The sequence below is a fragment of the Anolis sagrei genome, chromosome 1 (genome assembly GCF_037176765.1).
Source record: "Anolis sagrei isolate rAnoSag1 chromosome 1, rAnoSag1.mat, whole genome shotgun sequence".
Classification (NCBI taxonomy): domain Eukaryota; kingdom Metazoa; phylum Chordata; class Lepidosauria; order Squamata; family Dactyloidae; genus Anolis; species Anolis sagrei.
Genome location: NC_090021.1, coordinates 129857527 through 129876767, shown reverse-complemented (window position 1 = coordinate 129876767; position 19241 = coordinate 129857527). Strand labels below are relative to the sequence as shown.

Here is a 19241-nt window from a genome sequence, read left to right as displayed (position 1 = left end):
GATTTTTTTTTATTTCAACTTTTAAGCACTTTCTAAGCACTCAATATGTCAGCTGGGGCTGACAGAGGGAGCTCACCCTATCTTGCGGATTTGAACTGCCAACCTTCAGGTTAGCAAGCTCAGCAGTTCAACAGTTTAACCCATTGCACCACCCCAACCCTTATAAATCAAGCGTATAAATATACCTGAGATTGACTTATATATGACTATATGTGTAAAATGGCTAAAGGGGATAGTGGAAAGATCAGAGCAGATTTTGGTATGTTTTTTCTTTCTTTCAGTGTTCTCCTGTATTTATTTGTGTCCGGTATGCTTAATTTTATTTTTAATTGTTTTGAAAAGTGTAATAACAACACTTAATATGTTTCAGGAGCGAAGAATAAAGTGAAATGTCAAAGGAGTATGTTGAGTATGGGTGGCAGTTGTGTTTTGCAAGCATGTGCATGGTGTGTTTAAGGAGAGAATTGCTTCTTCATCGGACTGTAGGGGTACAGTGATCAGGTTACGATGGATTTCTCTAGTAACAGCCTCGTAGCTTGATCACCATCTCCCTATGATTCAGATTACAGCTGGTTTGCTTACTCCTCCAACCTTTTGTTTCCTCTTTACCCTAACCTTTATTTCCCCTTCTAACCACTCTGCATGTGTGTGGAGTGAAAACTGCATTCCTATAATGGGTTTTTCCTGGACTTATAAAATATACATGCTCTTGATTCTCCAAAGAGTGTTTTCCTTTAGTACAAACATTTATTAATAGACTTAAAAAAACAGAGACTTATGACTAGAGACTAAACTAGACATGACAGGAAATAGTTGCTGTCAGAGGGGGAAAGGCAGCTATATCTATTTTCCCTCCCAATAATAATAATTTGTGTACATCACAACATGTTGTCTTTTGTTCCCTTGCCACCTCTTTCAATAATTGGCTGCTTGTGGCAGAGAGTTGAAAAAGTTGGAACAAAATGACACAAAATAAATCCTGTATAACATTATCGCAGAAGAATTTAGATGTGTTGTTGCTACTTTGATGGCAACTGAATGTTAAAATGTCTAGTTTAGCCTTGCATATATGCGTTTTAAAATCTAGACAGGAGTTGATGAGGTTGATATGGGTTTTGTCAATGATCTCATTGGATTACACACCTCTTTGTTCCTTTTTCAAATATCCACTGGCATCAAAGGAGCGCCCACTGCGCACAACATTCAGAGCAGGTCATTCAAAAAGCTTGATATTTAGAGATGCAAGTGAAAAGGACAGGAACAGTTTTTTTTTCTCATAGCAGATGGTGGAACGGTCAGTTTCACTACCATGGTATCAAGGCATGGCAGTGGCCAACTTGGACAACTTTTAAAGAGGATTAGATATATTCATGATTTAACTGCCATATCTCCATGTTATGGAATCATGGGAGCTGTAGTTTTACAAAGTCTTTAGCCTTCTCTGCTCAAGAGTGCTGGTGCCTCACTCAACTACAAATTCCAGGATTCCGTAGCGCTCAGTGTCATAGACCTCATATTTTCCCTATGTGTATGTAAAAACAAATTCAATTATCTCCTATAAATATGTTCTAAGGCGAGGATGTAGGATGTAATGTGCACTGGCCAGCCAGAACTGTGCAAAAAGGATATAAGTGGATGTCATGCAGGCATGGGTAAACATTCTAACTTGGGGGGCACATGCTAGCACTCCCTGCTAGAAGGACTGGCTTCCCGGTGATGGAAGGAAGGAAGGGAAGGATGGAAGGAGAAAGAGGGAGAGAGGGAAGGAGGAAGGAAAGACAAAAGAGAAGGATGAAAGGGTGGAAAGGAAGGAAGGAAGGAAGGAAGGGAAGGAAGGAAGAAGGGAGGGAGGGAGGAAGAGAAGGATGGATGGATGGATGGAAGGAAGGGAAGGATAAAGGAAAGAGAGAATGAAGGAAAGACAAAAGGTAAAGAAGGAATGAAGGAGAAAGAAGGAAAAGGTGGAAGGGAATGATGAATGGAAAGAAGGGAAGGATAAAGGAAAGAGGGAAGGCAGGAAAGACAAAAGTGAAGGAAGGAGAAAAGGGTGGGAAGGAAGGAAAGAGAGAAGGGTGGAAGGGAATAGAGGGAGGGAAGGGAGGGAGGAAAGAGAAAAGGAAGAAAAGACAAAAAAGAAGGAAGGAAAGAGAAGGAGGGAGAAAGAGGGAGGGAAGGAGGAAAGAGGGAAAGAGGGAAGAAAGAAAGGGTGGAAGGGAAAAAGAAAGAGAGAGGGAAGGAAGAGAGAAGGAAGGAGGGATAGGATGGTGAGAGAGAGGAGGCCCTGAAAAAAGGGGTCAAAATGGCCACATCTAGCCCCCAGGCCTGGGTTTGCCCATATCTGATGTAGTGAGTGCAGTTTCAGAGCACAAGAGTTATTCTCAGAAGCCTATTGGCAATCTCATGCATACTTTACATAACCGTGGCAAAGATGACATCTCTGTGTACCAGACCTTTTTGCACGTTAGACTTTCCACATCCAGGAAATCTAAGATGGTAAAGTGACTCTATCTTGAGCTAGAGATTCAGATACTATACAGATACTATAGAGCAAGGGAACAAGTTTCACGTCATAAAAGAAGAGGCTATTCAAAGTGCAGTGAGAGTGCACCTACTATGGAAAGCAGGCTTTCCATAGTAGGTATACAGAAAAACTGAGATCATTACAATGATTACACTATGTAGCAAAATTTAAAAAATGTTTTGTTCCTGGTTTGAAAGTGTATTTCCTGTTTAATTGTGTGACACTTACTTTGAAAGTACTTGTTATACTCCAGAAACTTTGTTTTTGTGGCTGCCACAAACTACATTGAATTGGTTGAGACTCTATGAGATATTAATTGAAAAACTATAAGAAATGTGTTGTAGGATGTCCAGTAAAAACAGTTTAGATAGGAAATGACATTTATAACCCAGGAACAAAAATCACGTTACATAGTGTTATATAGCAAATATTTTATTCTTCCTTGTCAAGATTACTCCCCCCCCCCCCATACTATGAAATCCATCAATCCCAGCAGTAACATTACTTTTCTGTGAGGTGGGGGGCTGTACTGTTCAAAACAGTGCGGATATTACGGTTTCTCACGTCAGAGAGGCTTTTGCTGAGGAGCCCGACAAAATGTGCCCCACTAGCAGAGGATCTTTCAGAAAGAATGGAAAACATATATGGAAAATAAAATAAAAGTCAGTCCTCAAGAAAGGAGACATCAGGGATTGCTATAACAACAAGACCATTGTATTAATTTCCATTGTTCAAAATTTTGCATGAAGGACTTTCACCACATATGGAGCAAGAAATCCCAGATATCCAGCTGGATTGAGGAAATGAGGAGCTACTTGGAATAATATTGCAAACCTATGTTAGATAGTGGAGCACACTATATAATTTCTGTAGTCAAGAAATCGGAAGAAGGCCAGGACTTGGAAGGAACTTGACAAGATCCTTAAGTCTAAAGATGAGGAATATTAAATATTAAAATTAGGACTGTACTTGCTACTGTATTTTCCATTTCTATGTACGGCTGTGAGAACGGGTCAGTAAAGAAAGCCGATTGGAAGAAAATCAATTAATGTGAAATGTCATGCTGAAGAAAAGTTCTGTTGATGCCATGGATTGCTTAAAAAAAAAAAAAGATCCTAGAGCAAAATCAAACCTGGAGTTTCCCTAGAAATAAGATGACTAAACTGAGACTGCCACCCTTTGACCGTATCACGAGAAGGCATGCTTCACCAATAACATTTGGTAAGATAAAAGGTAATAGGAAAAGAGGAAGACCATATTCCAGATGAATAAACTTAAAGAGGCTGAGTGCAAGATCTGAGCAAGGTGGTCGATGATGGGGTGACTTGGAGACCTTTTATTCACGAGGTTGCTATAAAGTTGACTTTGCAGCAATTAACAAACAAACCTTTCTTCTTAGATAATTAGCATTGGCAGAATGAGGGCCAAATGAGACATGGAATTATTCACACTTTTTAAAGAGTAAGCTGTAAAAATAGTTTGCTACCTCAAATTTTCTGGATAGAGCAAAGGGGAGTTGTGAACCAACAGTGTTCAAGAGGCCATGTTTTTCTTGTCATATTTGGTTCATTTCCATGTGATATTAGATTCCAGAATTGACTCAGTGAAGTGGCATATAAACACAAAATTCTATTTCTGGGGCCAGAGTTTCCTCAGGTATAGGGACATGTTTCGAGGAGATTAATGGGTTGCAGAGACTTGAAGCCATTGATGCCACCATGAGATCATTGACAAAACTTCTCTATATTTGAATTGATTATGATTTAGGTGTTTGGTTTAGATATATAGTGCATTTTAAAAATTAAAAATCACAACATGTCTCTGAGCCGAAAGCCCTGGTGAAAAAATAATCTCAAATAAGCATATAAGTAGATGGAGTGAACACATCAAATTACCTTACTTTAAATGTAGCACATTAACCTTGTAGATCTGTAGATGATACCAGAAAGAATTCAATTCAGGTTAGATGTCTTGATTCCAAAACTATCTGTCATGGGATGGCTAATTTCAACTGCTAAAACAAACCTTGTGTGACATTTCATTTACAATATTGATTTTTAAAGGATGCGTTCCCTGGATTCAGATACAAAATACTATCTGCACCAGAGATGGAAATTTCCAGGATTAGAACAAAGCTATCAAAGACTGCCTTATGTTTTTAATTTATGTATTGGATCTGGCATTGAATGTTTGCCATCTTTTGTTGTAATCCACCCTGAATCCCCTTGGGGAGAGGGTGGAATATAAATAATAATAATTATAATTATAATTATTTTAGGAAATTCAGCCCAACAATATCTGGAGGGCCACATTATTCCCACTTCTGAACTGTACAACTTGCATTAAAATATCAAATAATCTAAGTTCTATTTTAAGAGACTCCACTTATATGATGACTCATGATGAAACACAGGAATCATTGCAAAAAAAACAGATTTCAGCTTAGATTTATCCTTGCTTATTTCTTATTTATAACTGTGCCATTACTGGGTTTATTCTTATCTTTGCAGTGGACCTGATTAGTTACCTGACAAAGTTTGAGTGGGACATGGCAAAGTATCCCATAAAACAGCCACTGAAGAACATTTCAGAAACATTAGCAAAGGTAATGTAACATTTCACTCTTCTTTAAGTAGAAAAAGCACATTCACAAAACCAGTTCCCAGGACTGAGAAGAGGGTGTGATTTCATTATTAAAGTCAATGAATTTAGCAATTACTTTCACAGAATGGCTTGAGTTGGGTCGAAACATAGCCATCTTTAATGTTCAACTGCTTTAAGCATAAGTGTATTTGCACTACACCAGTTTGATATGACTTTATAATTGCATTGCCCCATCCTGTGTGACTTGTATTGACAATTTAGTGAGAGACTCTTAAATTCTCTGCTAGAGAGGTCATGTGGGGTGCTGATGAGCTTGGTGATCTATGAACAGTGACCATTTTTGAGTCATTAGTTGCAATTGGTTTCCAAGAAATAAAAAAAAAACCTATAGCCAATGATACAAATATTATAGTAGTCCCTATGATACTAGTCCCTGGCATATTGGGAGTCAGTCTCCCATATCAGATGGCTTGAGAAGCATTGCTCTTGTGCAATCCCTTAAACTGTTGTCCCTAAGGCACTTTGGGAATAAATATTGAGAATTAAATCGGAGTAAAAGTTTTCCCTTGACATTAAGTCTAGTCGTGTCCCACTCTGGAGGGTGGTGCTCATCTCCATTTCTAAGACGAAGAGCCAGCGTTGTCTATATACATCGCCTATGGCATATGACCAGCATGACTGCATGGAACGCCATTACCTCCCCGCCGGAGTGCTTATTGATATACTCACATTTGCATGTTTTCAAACTGCTAGGTTGGCATAAGCTGGAGCTAACAGTGGGAGTTCAGCAACTCGGCGGTTTAACCTGCTGTGCCACTGGGGGCTGTCTAAATCGGGGTACTTCATGTGAAATATTGCATGAAGTATAGTCAAATTTACTATACTAATAACTTGCCATTATAACCTACACAATCATTTTGAGAAAACCCTTCTTTGCCATGGCTATGATGGCTTCCATTATCTCTGCGAGACCTTGCAGATGCCAACTATGTCTGTTAGAAATGTTTTGAAAAAGAAAATCAAATCAATACACGCACACACACACAGGTTGTTTATCTTCTTACTTTGTGTTTATAACTATGGGATATCTGTCAGGATGTGGTGTGATAGGAAACATGGTTGATTCCCATTTCTGATCTTGAACCATAATAGTTATTTAAGGCTCCAAACCCCAGTCATAGATTAGAATCATCAAGTCCTGAACATAGGAAATTGAATGCAACTTTCCATTTATATAACACTTACTGTCCCCTGCCTCGCGTTGCTGTGGCCCAGTCTGTGTATATATGTTTTGTGTGTGTATATGTGTGTGTATATATTTGTGTATATGTGTGTTTGTGTATATATAGGTGGTTTTGGGCATGCATTGTAATTTTTGGTTTTTGGCTTTTTAAGTCTCTTCCGCTGTGTTTTTCAGTGTTTTTATGAGTGATGATCTGATAGGTGTATTAGGTCCAAATTTGGCCTGATAGGTGTATTATGTCCAAATTTGATGTCAATTCGTCCAGTGGTTTTTGAGTTATGCTAATCTCACAAACAAACATTACATTGTTATTTATATAGATTAACTGCAGAAAGGCCTTGTGTACTATTATTGGTATTGAAGGGAACTTCACCTCATTTGATCACTAAAGGAATCCTTTATAGAATTTTTCCTTTATATAATCCTTCTCCCACCCCTCTTCTCTCTACGCATCTTTCTCATCCCTCCATGCTGTTTACACTAATGCCAATATGCACATTAAATGAAATTATGTATTTAACATCACAACTATTTTGGGCTTCAGTAGTTATGATGTCAAATGCATCTTTGTATTTAAAAATCATCATCACCATAATTATACTAATAGTCACCATTATCATAAAACTTTATTTATACTCCACCACCATCTCCCGGAGGGACTCGGGTCAGCTCACAAATCACTCAAAGGTGCAAACACACAAAATACAAAAGTTCAATGACAAGAACACAAAAGCAATAACAACAAACATAAACATCACCCCCCCCCCCGGTAAGATCAATAAAATGCAACAATAACTGCAGATATAGAACAACTGCAATCAATATCAGTCTCATAAAGTGCACACTGAAATACCCTCTAGGTCCTCAGATATGTTCATTAAGGATTTCTAAATATGGTCAAAGGCTTGTCTAAACAGCCATGTCTTCAGTTGTGTATGGAAGGCTTAGAGAGTGGGGGCTAGCTTAATCTCCCTTGGGAGGGCATTCCAAAGTTGGGGGGCCACCACCGAGAAGACCTTCTCTCTTGTCCCCACAATATAATCCACATTCATTGCAGATGTGTACATTTCTGATAACTATATAAATATGCAAACATTATAGGCTTGCGCAGAATTACTATTTCTTACTTAGACCTATCTGTATTTTTCAATTTAGCAAATAACACAAATAGAAACAGACTTGAAAAGCCGAGCAGCTGTATACAACAATATCAAAGGAAATCTCCAGAACCTGGAAAGGAAAAACATGTAAGTATATTTGAGTGCTTGAATTTAATTGAAATGGCGAGACTCTAACATGTTGAATACAAGGGATATAGACTTGTAGATGGGTGATGTTTAGGTGTGCAGTGTATTTGATGGTAGAAAAGCAAAATAGAAATTAGTTGCAAAGACTTGATTCAAATTGAAGTCCATTTCATAGAAATGTTAAAATTCAAGGGACTGGGATTGTTTCTCAGCCACTGAATGCAGGTATACATTTGTCAGTGGCAGACATGGGAGTCCATAATGTCATACAATTGTGGGAACCTAGAATAACAGATTTGGAAGGGTCTCATGGACCACATTTCCCAACTTCTTGCTCAATGCAGGATCCCCTACTAAAGCATTCTCAAGCAGACTGCTGTCTAGCCTCTCTTTGAAGACATCCAGAGAAGGAGACTCCACTACCTCATTAGGCAGCCCAACTCTATTAACCAATGGCTCCTCTTTCACTACTAATACACGAATACCTTCTGCCATGAGTTGCCACAGAATAGCCTCAATCCAACATTCCCATAGCATAACATAGCATACTGTATGCAGACATGCACTGTGGTACTATGTAACTTCCATGTAGAATAGCAACATAGTGCAACACATGCCAATGAGTGGGTGCTATTAGTATAATGCACAACTCCTAGTGTACAATTGCAATGCAAAGTATAGGATGCACAACCACAACACAAAATGTGCAGCTTGCAAAGATAAGATGAGCATGCTGTCTGTGCAACACTGTTTCTATCGCTAGCAACAGAATCTTTCTCTTGTGTAATTGTGACTATTTGGGCCCATGACTTACACGTACCTTGTATGAATCCTAAGCACTGAATAAGACATCTTTCTTTCTCTACTATTACAAATGAAAATTTTTGTCTTTTGCTTAGGGGGAATCTTTTGACACGTACTTTAGCAGACATAGTGAACAAAGAAGACTTCGTGTTGAATTCTGAGTATCTCATCACTCTACTTGTTGTAGTTCCCAAGTAAGCATAAACTGATTTTCTTGTTGGATACATTTATACAACCCTTTAGAGAAGGAATGGGGGATATATTGGTCTCAAAGTGTTGTTGGATTGCTGCACCCATCCTTCCTGTTCATTAGCTGTGCTAGCTATGCCTGATGAGAGATGTAGTTTAGCAACATCTGGAGGGCTACATGTGTTGCAACATTGCTTTACAGGCTACAATATATTTTATGCAGGTTATACATCCTTTTTTGCAATTCTGAAATCTAAAATACTCCTAAATCCCAAAACTTTCCATCTGGATGGCTAGGCTGGTGACATAATTGCTTTCTGATGTATACAAACTTTGCTTCATGCACAACATTATGAAAGATATTGTATGCAGTTATCTTCAACCTGTGCATAAAAGATACATATAAAGCACAAATGTCTTGTTTTGACTTGGGGCCCATCTCCAAAATATCTCCTTACATATGTACATGTGAATATATGCATTCTAGAATCCAAAAAATCTAAACCCCAAGCATCTGCACATTTTGGGATTAACATATACTCAATCTTTATACATTAAGTTAGTAAACGGATAACTTAGACTCAATCTGTACACATTAAGTTAGTTATCTTCTCAACAATCCTGCAGGGGAGACCAGTATTATTATTCTCATTTTATGGATATATTGAGAGCAAACCTATTATTAGTCACCCGCTATGTTCATGATAACACAAGACTTGAAGTGGGACCTTTGTGGTTTGTAACTCACTTGTTAACTCGCTTGTTATTGCACTTAGTTGATGCAATATATGAACACTTAGTGGATGCAATATATGAACACTTAAATAGTAAAGAAAAGTGACTGTTTTTGTACAGCCAGTGCAAAACAGGCTCTACAGAGTCTGCATCCATAGATTTAACCAACCACTGGTCAAACTTTGATTTTGTCACTTTATATAAGAGATACCATTGAATTAAAGAGTAAAGTTTTCCCCTAACATTAAGTCTAGTTTTGTCCAACTCTGAGAGGTGGTGCTCATCTCCATTCCTAAGCTGAAGAGCCGGCGTTGTCCGTAGACACCTCCAAGGTCATGTGGCTGGCATGACTGCATGGAGCGCCATTACCTTCCCGCTGAAGCAGTACTTATTCATCTACTCATATTTGCATGTTTTCAAACTGCTAGGTTGGCATAAGCTGGGCCTAACAGCAGGAGCTCACCCCGCTCCCTGGATTCGAACCACCGACTTTTCGGTCAGCAAGTCAGAAGCTCAGTGGTTTAACCCGCTGTGCCATTGTATGTCATAGGATTTTGGTATCTGTGGAGTTTCTGGTACCAATTCCCAGCAGATATCAAAGGTCTATTGTTCTAAAACCTTTTGCTGTGAAAAAAAATCCTCTTCCTTGTTACAGGACAAGCTATATACAATGGCAAAAAACATATGAATCCCTTTCTGATATGGTGGTGCCGCGGTCTACAAAGTAAGTTGAAATTTCTCAGTAGGCTTGTTTCTTATGCATCATATCTTTATTTGAAATGATCATAAATGGATTGATTCTACTTTTTAGCTATTCCTTGCAGGTTCCCTGTCATCCCGGTGGCATCATTAAGTTCTCTAAAGTACCGTGATAGAAGCATATAGATTTGGGGATGTATAGGCTTAAATTAGGATTCAGATTAATACAGAATCCTTTTCTCCAAATCATTTAGCAGCTGTCTCTTCCTGGCTGAATGTTCCACTTTGGGAATGCTGGGCTCAACAGGATATTAAATTTTTCAGAAACATTTTGGGATGTTTCTGATATGAGTATCCTGGAAATACGGCAGTCTGGAGCAGTGAAGGCTCATGACTTCCATGTCAGTGGGGTGATGAATTTGCTCTACTCTTAAAGGTGTTGCCTATAGTGTTTAATTTAATTTAATTTAGCACTTTGGATAATTGATTTAAAGATGGACTCTTCCACCTATTTCCTGGAGGGTGCCCAGGAAATAAGGTTTATTGAGAGATACTTAACTAGAGTAGAACAATGATTTGGGGATCAGATACAGCAAAGGATAGAACTGCTGTTGCTTTAAGTTTTTTGTGGAAGAGTGCTATCCCTTAGCATCATTCTCCCTAGGCATCACTCCCAAACGTTCTTAGAAAGATGGAGTGGCTTGGGATAGACACCATTTTCATCAGAAGCAGATTTAATGACAAAATGAGGCAACCTTTGCCAAGGATGACTTTTCTGGATGGGAGTAGTATGGAAATGCTGATGACATACCATGTCTACCCATGTATAAGCCAATCTCATGTGTTGATCAAGGGCAGATTTTGAGGACCAAAAGTATGGATTTTGGCATGTCCCACTGATAGTTTGAAAGTCATTCTGCAGAGACAGGGAAATGTTCAAGAGGCCATCCCTACCATTTTCCCACTTTGGGCATTCAAAAGGCCAGAAGCAGTATCACGGTGGGGAGAATAGAAGGGGCTAGGGCTTCTTTTGGGTGTCCTGGGACAGACTACGCTCTTACCTTTTGCCACTCTACTCAGACAAGAGGATAGTTCCTTTCTTGATAAATGTTAAGATGCAGTATTTATCTAGATAAATCAACACTGATTTTTGGGATCAATTGTTTAACTAAAATTTAGATTTATACATGAATATATACCGTATATACTTGAGTATAAGTTGAGGTTTTTTAGGCTAAAAAAGCCCCCCCCCCCCCCAGCTTATACTCAAGTCAAGGTTATTTATTATTTTACTCTGTTGTTATTATTTTTATTACATTTATTATTTTACTCTATTATTATTATTATTATTATTATTGCATTTTCATTATTTTACTCTATTTTATTTTTATTACATTTATCATTTTACTCTATTATCATTTTTCTCTATTATTGTTATTACATTTATTATTTATTATTGTACTCTATTAGTTATTACATTTTCATTATTTTACTCTATTATTATTATTATTATTATTACAACATTTATTATTTTACTCTTATTATTGGAAGAACTACATAAACACATTTACATTGAAAAAGGTTAGAATAATGGTTTAATCAGAGTTGGACAGTCTCATCTTAAATTGCAGTTTAATGTAAATATTCAAAAGCATTTAACCTACTGATGTTTCAATTAATGTAATTTTATTTGTATCTATTTTTATTTTGAAATTTACCAATATCTGCTGCATTTCCCACCCTCAGCTTATACTCAAGTCAATACATTTTCACAGGGTTTTTGATGGTAAAATTAGGTGCCTCGGCTTATATTCGGGTCATCTCATACTCAAGATTATACAGTACATTAACTACAATTTCCAATCAGATTTGTACATTAAACAGAACGGTACACCATATTATCTTTTACTTTGAGTGGCAAGATGTCTTTTATCAACTTTAGTCATGTGACAGAAATAGACATCAGTTTCTGGCGTGTACGTAATGGTGGAATGTATCGCTTATTTTTAGTTTTTGGAAATACTTTCCTACTAACTTGAGGAAGAGAAGGTGAATCCTGTGTGTTGTAACCCAATCCAAGCTAGTATGTAACACAACTATGTGGAGAAAGCAAACTGGACTGGAAATCACAATTTTAAAAATCAGATTATACTTATATTGCAACTAAAGCAAGATTTTAAAAAGAGGAAAAGCCAACATATATAAACACTTTATTTATATTTCACTCTATCTCCCCAAAGGGACTCATATGTGTTTTATACCAACAGGATGATTGCTGAAGATGCAGAAGGAGGACTCTTCACTGTCACACTATTCCGAAAAGTGATGGATGACTTTAAAGCTAAAGCAAGAGAGAACAAGTACTGCTCATTTTCCATTAGTATTACAAAGGGAAAGTAGGATTAATGTAAGAAGCCCTCATATGAATTGTGGGGTGCCTCTGCATTGTAGAATTAATGCACTTTGACATCACTTTAACTGCCATGCCGCATTACTATGGAATAAGGAGAATTGTAGTTTTACAAGGTCTTTAGCCGCCTCTGCTAAAAAGTGCTGATGCCTCTCTAAACTACAGTTCCCAGGATTCCATAACATTGAGCAATGTCAGTTAAAGTAGTGTTAAATTGTGTTAATTCTACTGTGTAGATCCATTCCTAATGAAACCAGGAAGATATGTGCCTGATTCTACCAGCATACCTGAATTCTTTAAGAGCATATGTTCATTATCTGTTTTTGTCTAGTTTCAAATCCATTTGAGGGCATTTTCATCCCTGGTATTGTTGTAAATGGCTTTTTAAAGGAAAAAATATCCATTCAAGCAAGTTGTATTCATATTACATAATGAAGGAAGGGATAAGAAGTGCATTTAGATGAATGTGTTAAAATGCTGTGTATGTTATGGTTGATGATCAGGAAATACAGCAAATGAGCTCTGCAAGGAGCAATAAGGTAAAGGTCAAGGTTTTCCCTTAATATTAAGTCTAGTTGTGTCCAACTCCGGGGAAGGGGTGGTGCTCATCTCCATTTCTAAGGCAAAGAGCCAGTGTTGTCCATAAACACCTCCAAGGTTGTGTGGCCAGCATGACTGCATGGAGTGCTGTTACCTTCCCGCCGAAACAGTACCTATTGATCAACTCACATTTGTATATTTTTGAACTGTTAGGTTGGCAGAAGCTGATACTAACAGCAGAAGCTCACCCCGCTCCCCAGATTTGAACTGCCAACCTTGTGATAGTTTAGCCTGCTGCACCACCGGGCTCCTGCAAGGAGCAATAACTACTGAAAAAAAATAATGCCTAGCTTTCACATAGGAATGCAATTTTTTCCCAAATGACCTGGCAGTAGAACTGATTTCCAATTATTTTAATGATATTTACTGTGAGGAAGGCTATCAAACAAAATGCAACTCGAATATTAAGCCGACTTATCTGTACCATCTTTTTTCTATACGTTGCAATATTTTGCATCTTTCTCTGAAAATTATGTTTGTTTTGTTCAGGATTGTAGTCCACATTGCCACTAATTTTTGCTTACTTGATGCTACCATCTTGAAATTAACTGATTTCATAGAGCTTTTGTGAAACTGAACTTGCCATTCAGTTTCTTGGAGGAAACGTGAGAAATATGAGAAACCTTTTGTGTGATGTAAATATACCACTGAACCTTACGAGACAATTTCCACAGGACTGATGAATCCATGTAAATATGCAGACACATCAGAGATGAAAAATTGTTAATGTCTCAGAGCTAAGTGTCATATATTCCTGATGTGATTTGTTTACATAACCTATGAAGCTTATCTTTGCTTCTTAACAAAGCTTCAGTTATGTAGCTTTTAGATTAACTATGCACGCATACACACAGACACAGGCAGCAATTTCCTCAGTTCAGAAGTTCAGTAAGGCACAACTATTGAATACCTTTTTATTTGCTTTAAGGTTCATGGTAAGGGAATTTTACTTCGATGAGAAAGAACTGAAATGTGAAAAAGAAGAATTGAGGAAGTTAGCTTCTGATAAGAAGCAACAGTATGTGAGTACATGATATTACATTGCATACTTTGGCCTAACTCTCACTTGCATAAAGGTAAAGGTTTCTCCTTGACATTAAGTCTAGTTGAGTCTGACTCTGGGGCAGTGGTTCTCCACCTGTGGGTCCCCAGGTGTTTTGACCTACAACTCCCAGAAATCCCAGCCAGTTTACCAGCTGTTAGGATTTCTGGGAGTTGAAGGCCAAAACATCTGGGGACTCACAGGTTGAGAACCACTGCTCTGGGGTGTGTGTGTGTGCGTGCAAAGAGCCAGCGTTGTCCATAGACACCTAGGTTATGTCGTTAGCATGACTGCATTGAGCACTGTTACCTTCCTGTCAAAGCGGTACCTGCAGCAAGTCCTGCAGCTTAGCAGTTTAACTCGCTATACCACCATGGTGCCTTCTCACTAACATAGGATAGGAGCTCTAAAAGGCATGAGTCCCCCTTCGGGGGGAGAAAGGTGTGGTATAAATATAGGAAATAAATAAAAATAAATAGATTAGAGCAAGGCTTCTTATACTTTTTGCAGTCGCAATCCCCTTCTACCCGAGAAACTTTATGAAACCCCGAATATATTAGTATATTGATATATAAAATAGGTATAAAATCAAACATTTGCTGATAATAAATTGGAATTTGTATGGCTTGCTAAAACTGCCTGATTTTCCTTTTTGTAAAGTACAACTGAAATATTTTCTGCAGACTCAAAAAGCAGGGTAATTCCAGACAAGAATCCATCATGGCTAGCTAACTCCTCCCAACAAAGGACTCCCCCAGGCAGCAACCAGCCAAGCCTTGAAACTTCAAGCCATTAAATGCTAATCAAGGTGGCAATTTGCAACATTCACACATACCTCAAGCAGACAAGAGTTCTTTCCCCCACCCTGGAAATTCCACAGATATGTAAACCCCACTTACTTAGTTTCCAACAGACCCCTCAGCCTCCAAGGATGCCTGCCATAGATGTGGGCGAACCGTCAGAAGAGAATGCTTCTGGAACATGGCCATACAGCCCAGAAAACTCACAGCACTTAGGTCCAAAAAGCACTTAGCGAGTTGTTTGAAAGGGTCACGCTTCCAAAAGGCTGTGGAGATTCCTGGTTTTCCAAAAGATTATGGTCTTTAAAAGGTCATGCCTTTCCAAAAGGGAATCACTGCAATCAATAAAATAATTGAGAGTGTGGCTTTATGTTAAATTATCTCTTTCATTCTGCCATCTTATCTGGAACAGATTCATCAACAGTGTAGAAGAGAGCTAGAGGAAATATAGCAAGCACAGACATTAGCTCGATAAGTTCTCGTAGCAAGTAACAGATAAATGCATATAAATAGTTTCCAAATGACATAAATAAGTCCTTTTTTCTCATTCAAGGGTCCACTGTTGCGTTGGTTAAAAGTGAACTTCAGTGAGGCATTTGTGGCTTGGATTCATATAAAGGCTCTTCGAGTTTTCTCTGAATCTGTCCTCAGGTAAGCAAATGAGTATACAGTATTGGTGGGGTATGAGGTGCTGACTGGTTAGGGGTTTCTTAACCCCATGGATATGTCCAAATGTCATTAAATAACATGAATTCCAATAATCGTGTATCACAGTGTTGCATTGGAGGACCTAGAGATTCCTAGAGAGGTGCCCTTGCTTGGAATTTGCTAGGTCCTTCAAACCAACTTTGTGATCACTTCCAAGGGAAGTATAGCATAGAATTGTCCAGAGAACATAGAAAATTCCTACAACCATTTTCCCACCCAGGTATAGATAAGTGAAAATGCAGGTATGGATTCTGCAGTTGTGGAAGGCTCATTTTATGTATCAGAGAACAATTCTCTCAAATGTAGAATTTTCTCAAACTAGACTTGCTAACAAGTTATTACGTATGTTCAAATGTCAAAGGTATGGACTACCAGTGAATTTCCAGGCGATGCTACTTCAGCCAAACAAGAAATCTATGAAGAGATTGAGAGAGGTCCTTAATGCAGTCTTCAAACATCTGGATGAAGTAGCAGCAGCCAGCATCATGGATGTAAGTGCTAAAAAGGAAGACACAATGTCTGATCTATGATCAATGTTTGCCTTACAGAACCAATAACCGATTTAAAAAAAAAACCCAGATAGCATTCTTCTATGAGTTGCTGTGAGTTTTCCGGGCTGTATGGCCATATTCCAGAAGCATTCCCTCCTGATATCTTGCCCACATCTATGGCAGGCATCCTCACCTCAGAATAAATCTTCTTGCAGAGTGCACTGCTCAACAAAGAATAGTTGATCCACCCCACCAGAAGACTGTTGGTGAATTTCTCACCTTAAAAGTTGAGCTTGTTTTTGATAATTTGAACCCAACTGCCTGACAAAGACTCTTGTGAGTCGAAACCGGTAGCAGGTTGGAGTCAATTCATGTGACTACTCACTTGTAATAAAGAAAGGACATTTTTTCAAACGAAGACTTTGCTTTATACTTCAAGAGAAGAACCAATTGTTTCTACTTATGTGTATGTGGCAGTTTTTGATATGTGTATTTGTAATATATACATTGAGTTAATTTAGTTATTCTCATATCACCACTATCAGTGGATTTTGGTCTCAACAGGCATCCTCACCTCACAACCTCTGAGGGTGCCTGCCATGGATGTGGGTGAAATGTCAGGAGAGAATGCTCCTGGAATATGGCCATACAGCCCAGAAAACTCGCAGCAATGTATTGATTCAAGCCATGAAAGCCTTCGGCAACAGTCTTCTAATAGATTTCCACATCCCACAATGTAGCTATAGCTGTAGAAGCAGCAGCCTTTCCTAACCAGCCATTGGGGATTGTGGGAGTTGAAGTCCAAACATACCTGGAGAGCCAAAGTTTGCCCATGTGTGCTCTAGAGCCAAGAAATGTTTGGTTTCTGAACAACTGCATGTAATGCTTTTTAATTACAGCAGAAATGAGAAACAAGTGCCTTGTCGGATGCTGGACAAGACTGAAGCTCCCATCAGCCCTTACCACTAGTTGAGGCTAATAGGAGTTTGTAGTCCAACGTCTTAACAACTGTGTTTTTCTCATAGTTACATAGGAAGTGCAGTTGTAGAGTTATTTGCTATTGGTGTGGGTGCAGTGAGGCTATTCCTCTCAACTAAATAAGACTCAAGTTTTCTTGCATTCATACATATCTGAAAATTCTGTTGTATCTGACCCTTTTTCTAGTCTTCTATGGACATCCCAGGCTTACAGCTAAGCAGTCAAGATTACTACCCTTATGTCTACTTCAAGATTGACCTCAGCCTTCTGGATTGCAGCTAAGAGGCGCCAGACTTACCCCATGACCGATCTCCAATGTCTTAAAATTTGATCGTTCGTGAGCGATGAAATTGGTGTGCAAGTACTTCCAGTTCCAAGTTAAGTTCTAAGGGAACTCCAAGATGGACCAAATAATGTCAAGCGAGTGTTCTGTGTAGTTTCTAAGTTTGGCCTGATGCTGCAGATACAGTAATTTCTCCATTTTTAGTGTGACAATTCTGGAAGCCTTTTTTGATCATGTTAGAGAACATGCTTCACAAGGCAAATCATGTTACAGTTGTATTTATTTTATTTTGTAAGTTACAAAAGAGTTTTCAAGCAGGGTTTTAAATAAAATCAAGTAATATCTGTTGACTGAGACGACAAGGATACTCTTAAATCATGGATCTGCAAGTTTCATGTTCAGATTCAGCCAATGCAGCAAGAATACACCCTTGTGCTGAATCGACAGACCAGGTAACTCAAAATTTAATTGAATTCTTCAGTTTAGAACTTGAGAGGTACCCAGCATACCTTATATTAATGAGAAGTGGCACAACTAAGCTACTATTTTTTATTTATAGTGCCAGAAGCAAATTGAGGGTACAGTTGTAATGTATTTAAAAACACAGTTAAAAACTTGGCATTATACTAAATGTTCTTTGACCAGAAACTGGCCACTTGGACTGCCTCTGGTGTCGCTGTGAGAAGCTCCTCTATTTTATATGTAACAGGGCTCAGACTGCATTGTAATAGATTGTCTGTGGTTTGCTCTTCTCCACACTTGCATGTCATGGACTCCACTTTGTAGCCTCAGTTAAACTACTGATTTCCCGTTAGTCTCTAGTGTTTGGTGAAATGGCTAAGGAAGGGGTAGAACAAGACTCTGCTTTAAGAATCTTAGCCATTTTAACAGCTTGTTGGAAGTATATTTACAAGGCAGCATAATACAAGGGTCTTATAGTTTTTCCAACTCTTACTGTAAACTGAGTGGAACTACCCATTAACAAAACCCAGTATAAGCTCTGAAAAAATACAACAATTTTCAATTCATACTGGATGGAAAGGGACAAAGATGTGGGTCATACCAACTTTATGATGCTTTTCCCAAAACAAGCTTACAAATAGGTGTGTAAGGGCAACGGGCAGGAAATTACCCAATATGATGCTTCCTAGAAGCTATGAGAGCTATATTTGGGAACTTATGAGGCTGCTTTAGACCCAGGAGCAGACCTTTATCTCACACAGAACATAACTGGTATCATTTCCAGTCTAGAACCCCTGCCTAGCTGCACAATTTGGTGAAATTGGCCCTTTTGGCACAAAGGATGCTGTGGAGAGCTTTTGTATTAAAATTGGAGAGCTAGGGATTTTGTTAAAGGTAACTGGTAGATAGTATGCAACCCATACTTTGACCGCCTTTTCTCTTCATGAAGCTTTAGATTCTCAGTGGCTGGATTAATAGATGCTTGACATTCTCCCAACACAGCCAAAAAAGTTGTAATAACATACTGAACATTTTTTTCTATACAAATGCTTATCCCAAATAACCTGAAGTTACATCTGTAGCAATGGTTCCCAACCTGTGGTCCATGGACCACCAATAGTCCCCCAAGAACTAAAATATGGTCTGTGGCCTTACCATTACTACACCGTTGCAACAAGAGCGACTGGTCTCGCGAAACCCTTATAGTGCTGAGATGATGGGAGAAAAGAGGCTGACTACCCACGAATGGTGTGACAACAAGCCTCCTGACTGCTGCTTCTCCTCCCTTCCCTAGTAAAGCCGTTCCATGTGGTGCCTGGAAGCAGGGGCGCCTTGGTGTTTTCGTTTTTAGGCCTGTTCCTGGAGTTACCGATACACCACATCATCTCTAGATTATTAAATAGTTTTCTGTGGGCAACTACTGGA

General features: G+C 38.6%; 1 protein-coding gene across 3 annotated transcripts in view; it reads left to right on the top strand.

Annotated features, from left to right (window-relative positions):
* ATP6V1C2 (ATPase H+ transporting V1 subunit C2) overlaps nucleotides 1–17708 on the top strand; it is a 30688-nt gene extending 12980 nt beyond the window's left edge. For 2 of the 3 annotated variants that reach the window (XM_060787777.2, XM_060787766.2), the window contains exons 6-14: nucleotides 5032–5126; nucleotides 7524–7615; nucleotides 8515–8613; nucleotides 9999–10067; nucleotides 12310–12402; nucleotides 13981–14074; nucleotides 15448–15545; nucleotides 15964–16093; nucleotides 17258–17708. In XM_060787777.2, coding sequence (XP_060643760.1) covers nucleotides 5032–5126; nucleotides 7524–7615; nucleotides 8515–8613; nucleotides 9999–10067; nucleotides 12310–12402; nucleotides 13981–14074; nucleotides 15448–15545; nucleotides 15964–16093; nucleotides 17258–17353 — 866 coding nt within the window. In that variant the 3' untranslated portion in view covers nucleotides 17354–17708. Of the gene's footprint in view, nucleotides 1–370; nucleotides 401–5031; nucleotides 5127–7523; nucleotides 7616–8514; nucleotides 8614–9998; nucleotides 10068–12309; nucleotides 12403–13980; nucleotides 14075–15447; nucleotides 15546–15963; nucleotides 16094–17257 lie in introns of all 3 variants that reach the window. The other variant, XM_067468570.1, reaches the window with a different exon arrangement.
* Nucleotides 17709–19241: the final 1533 nt, after the last annotated feature.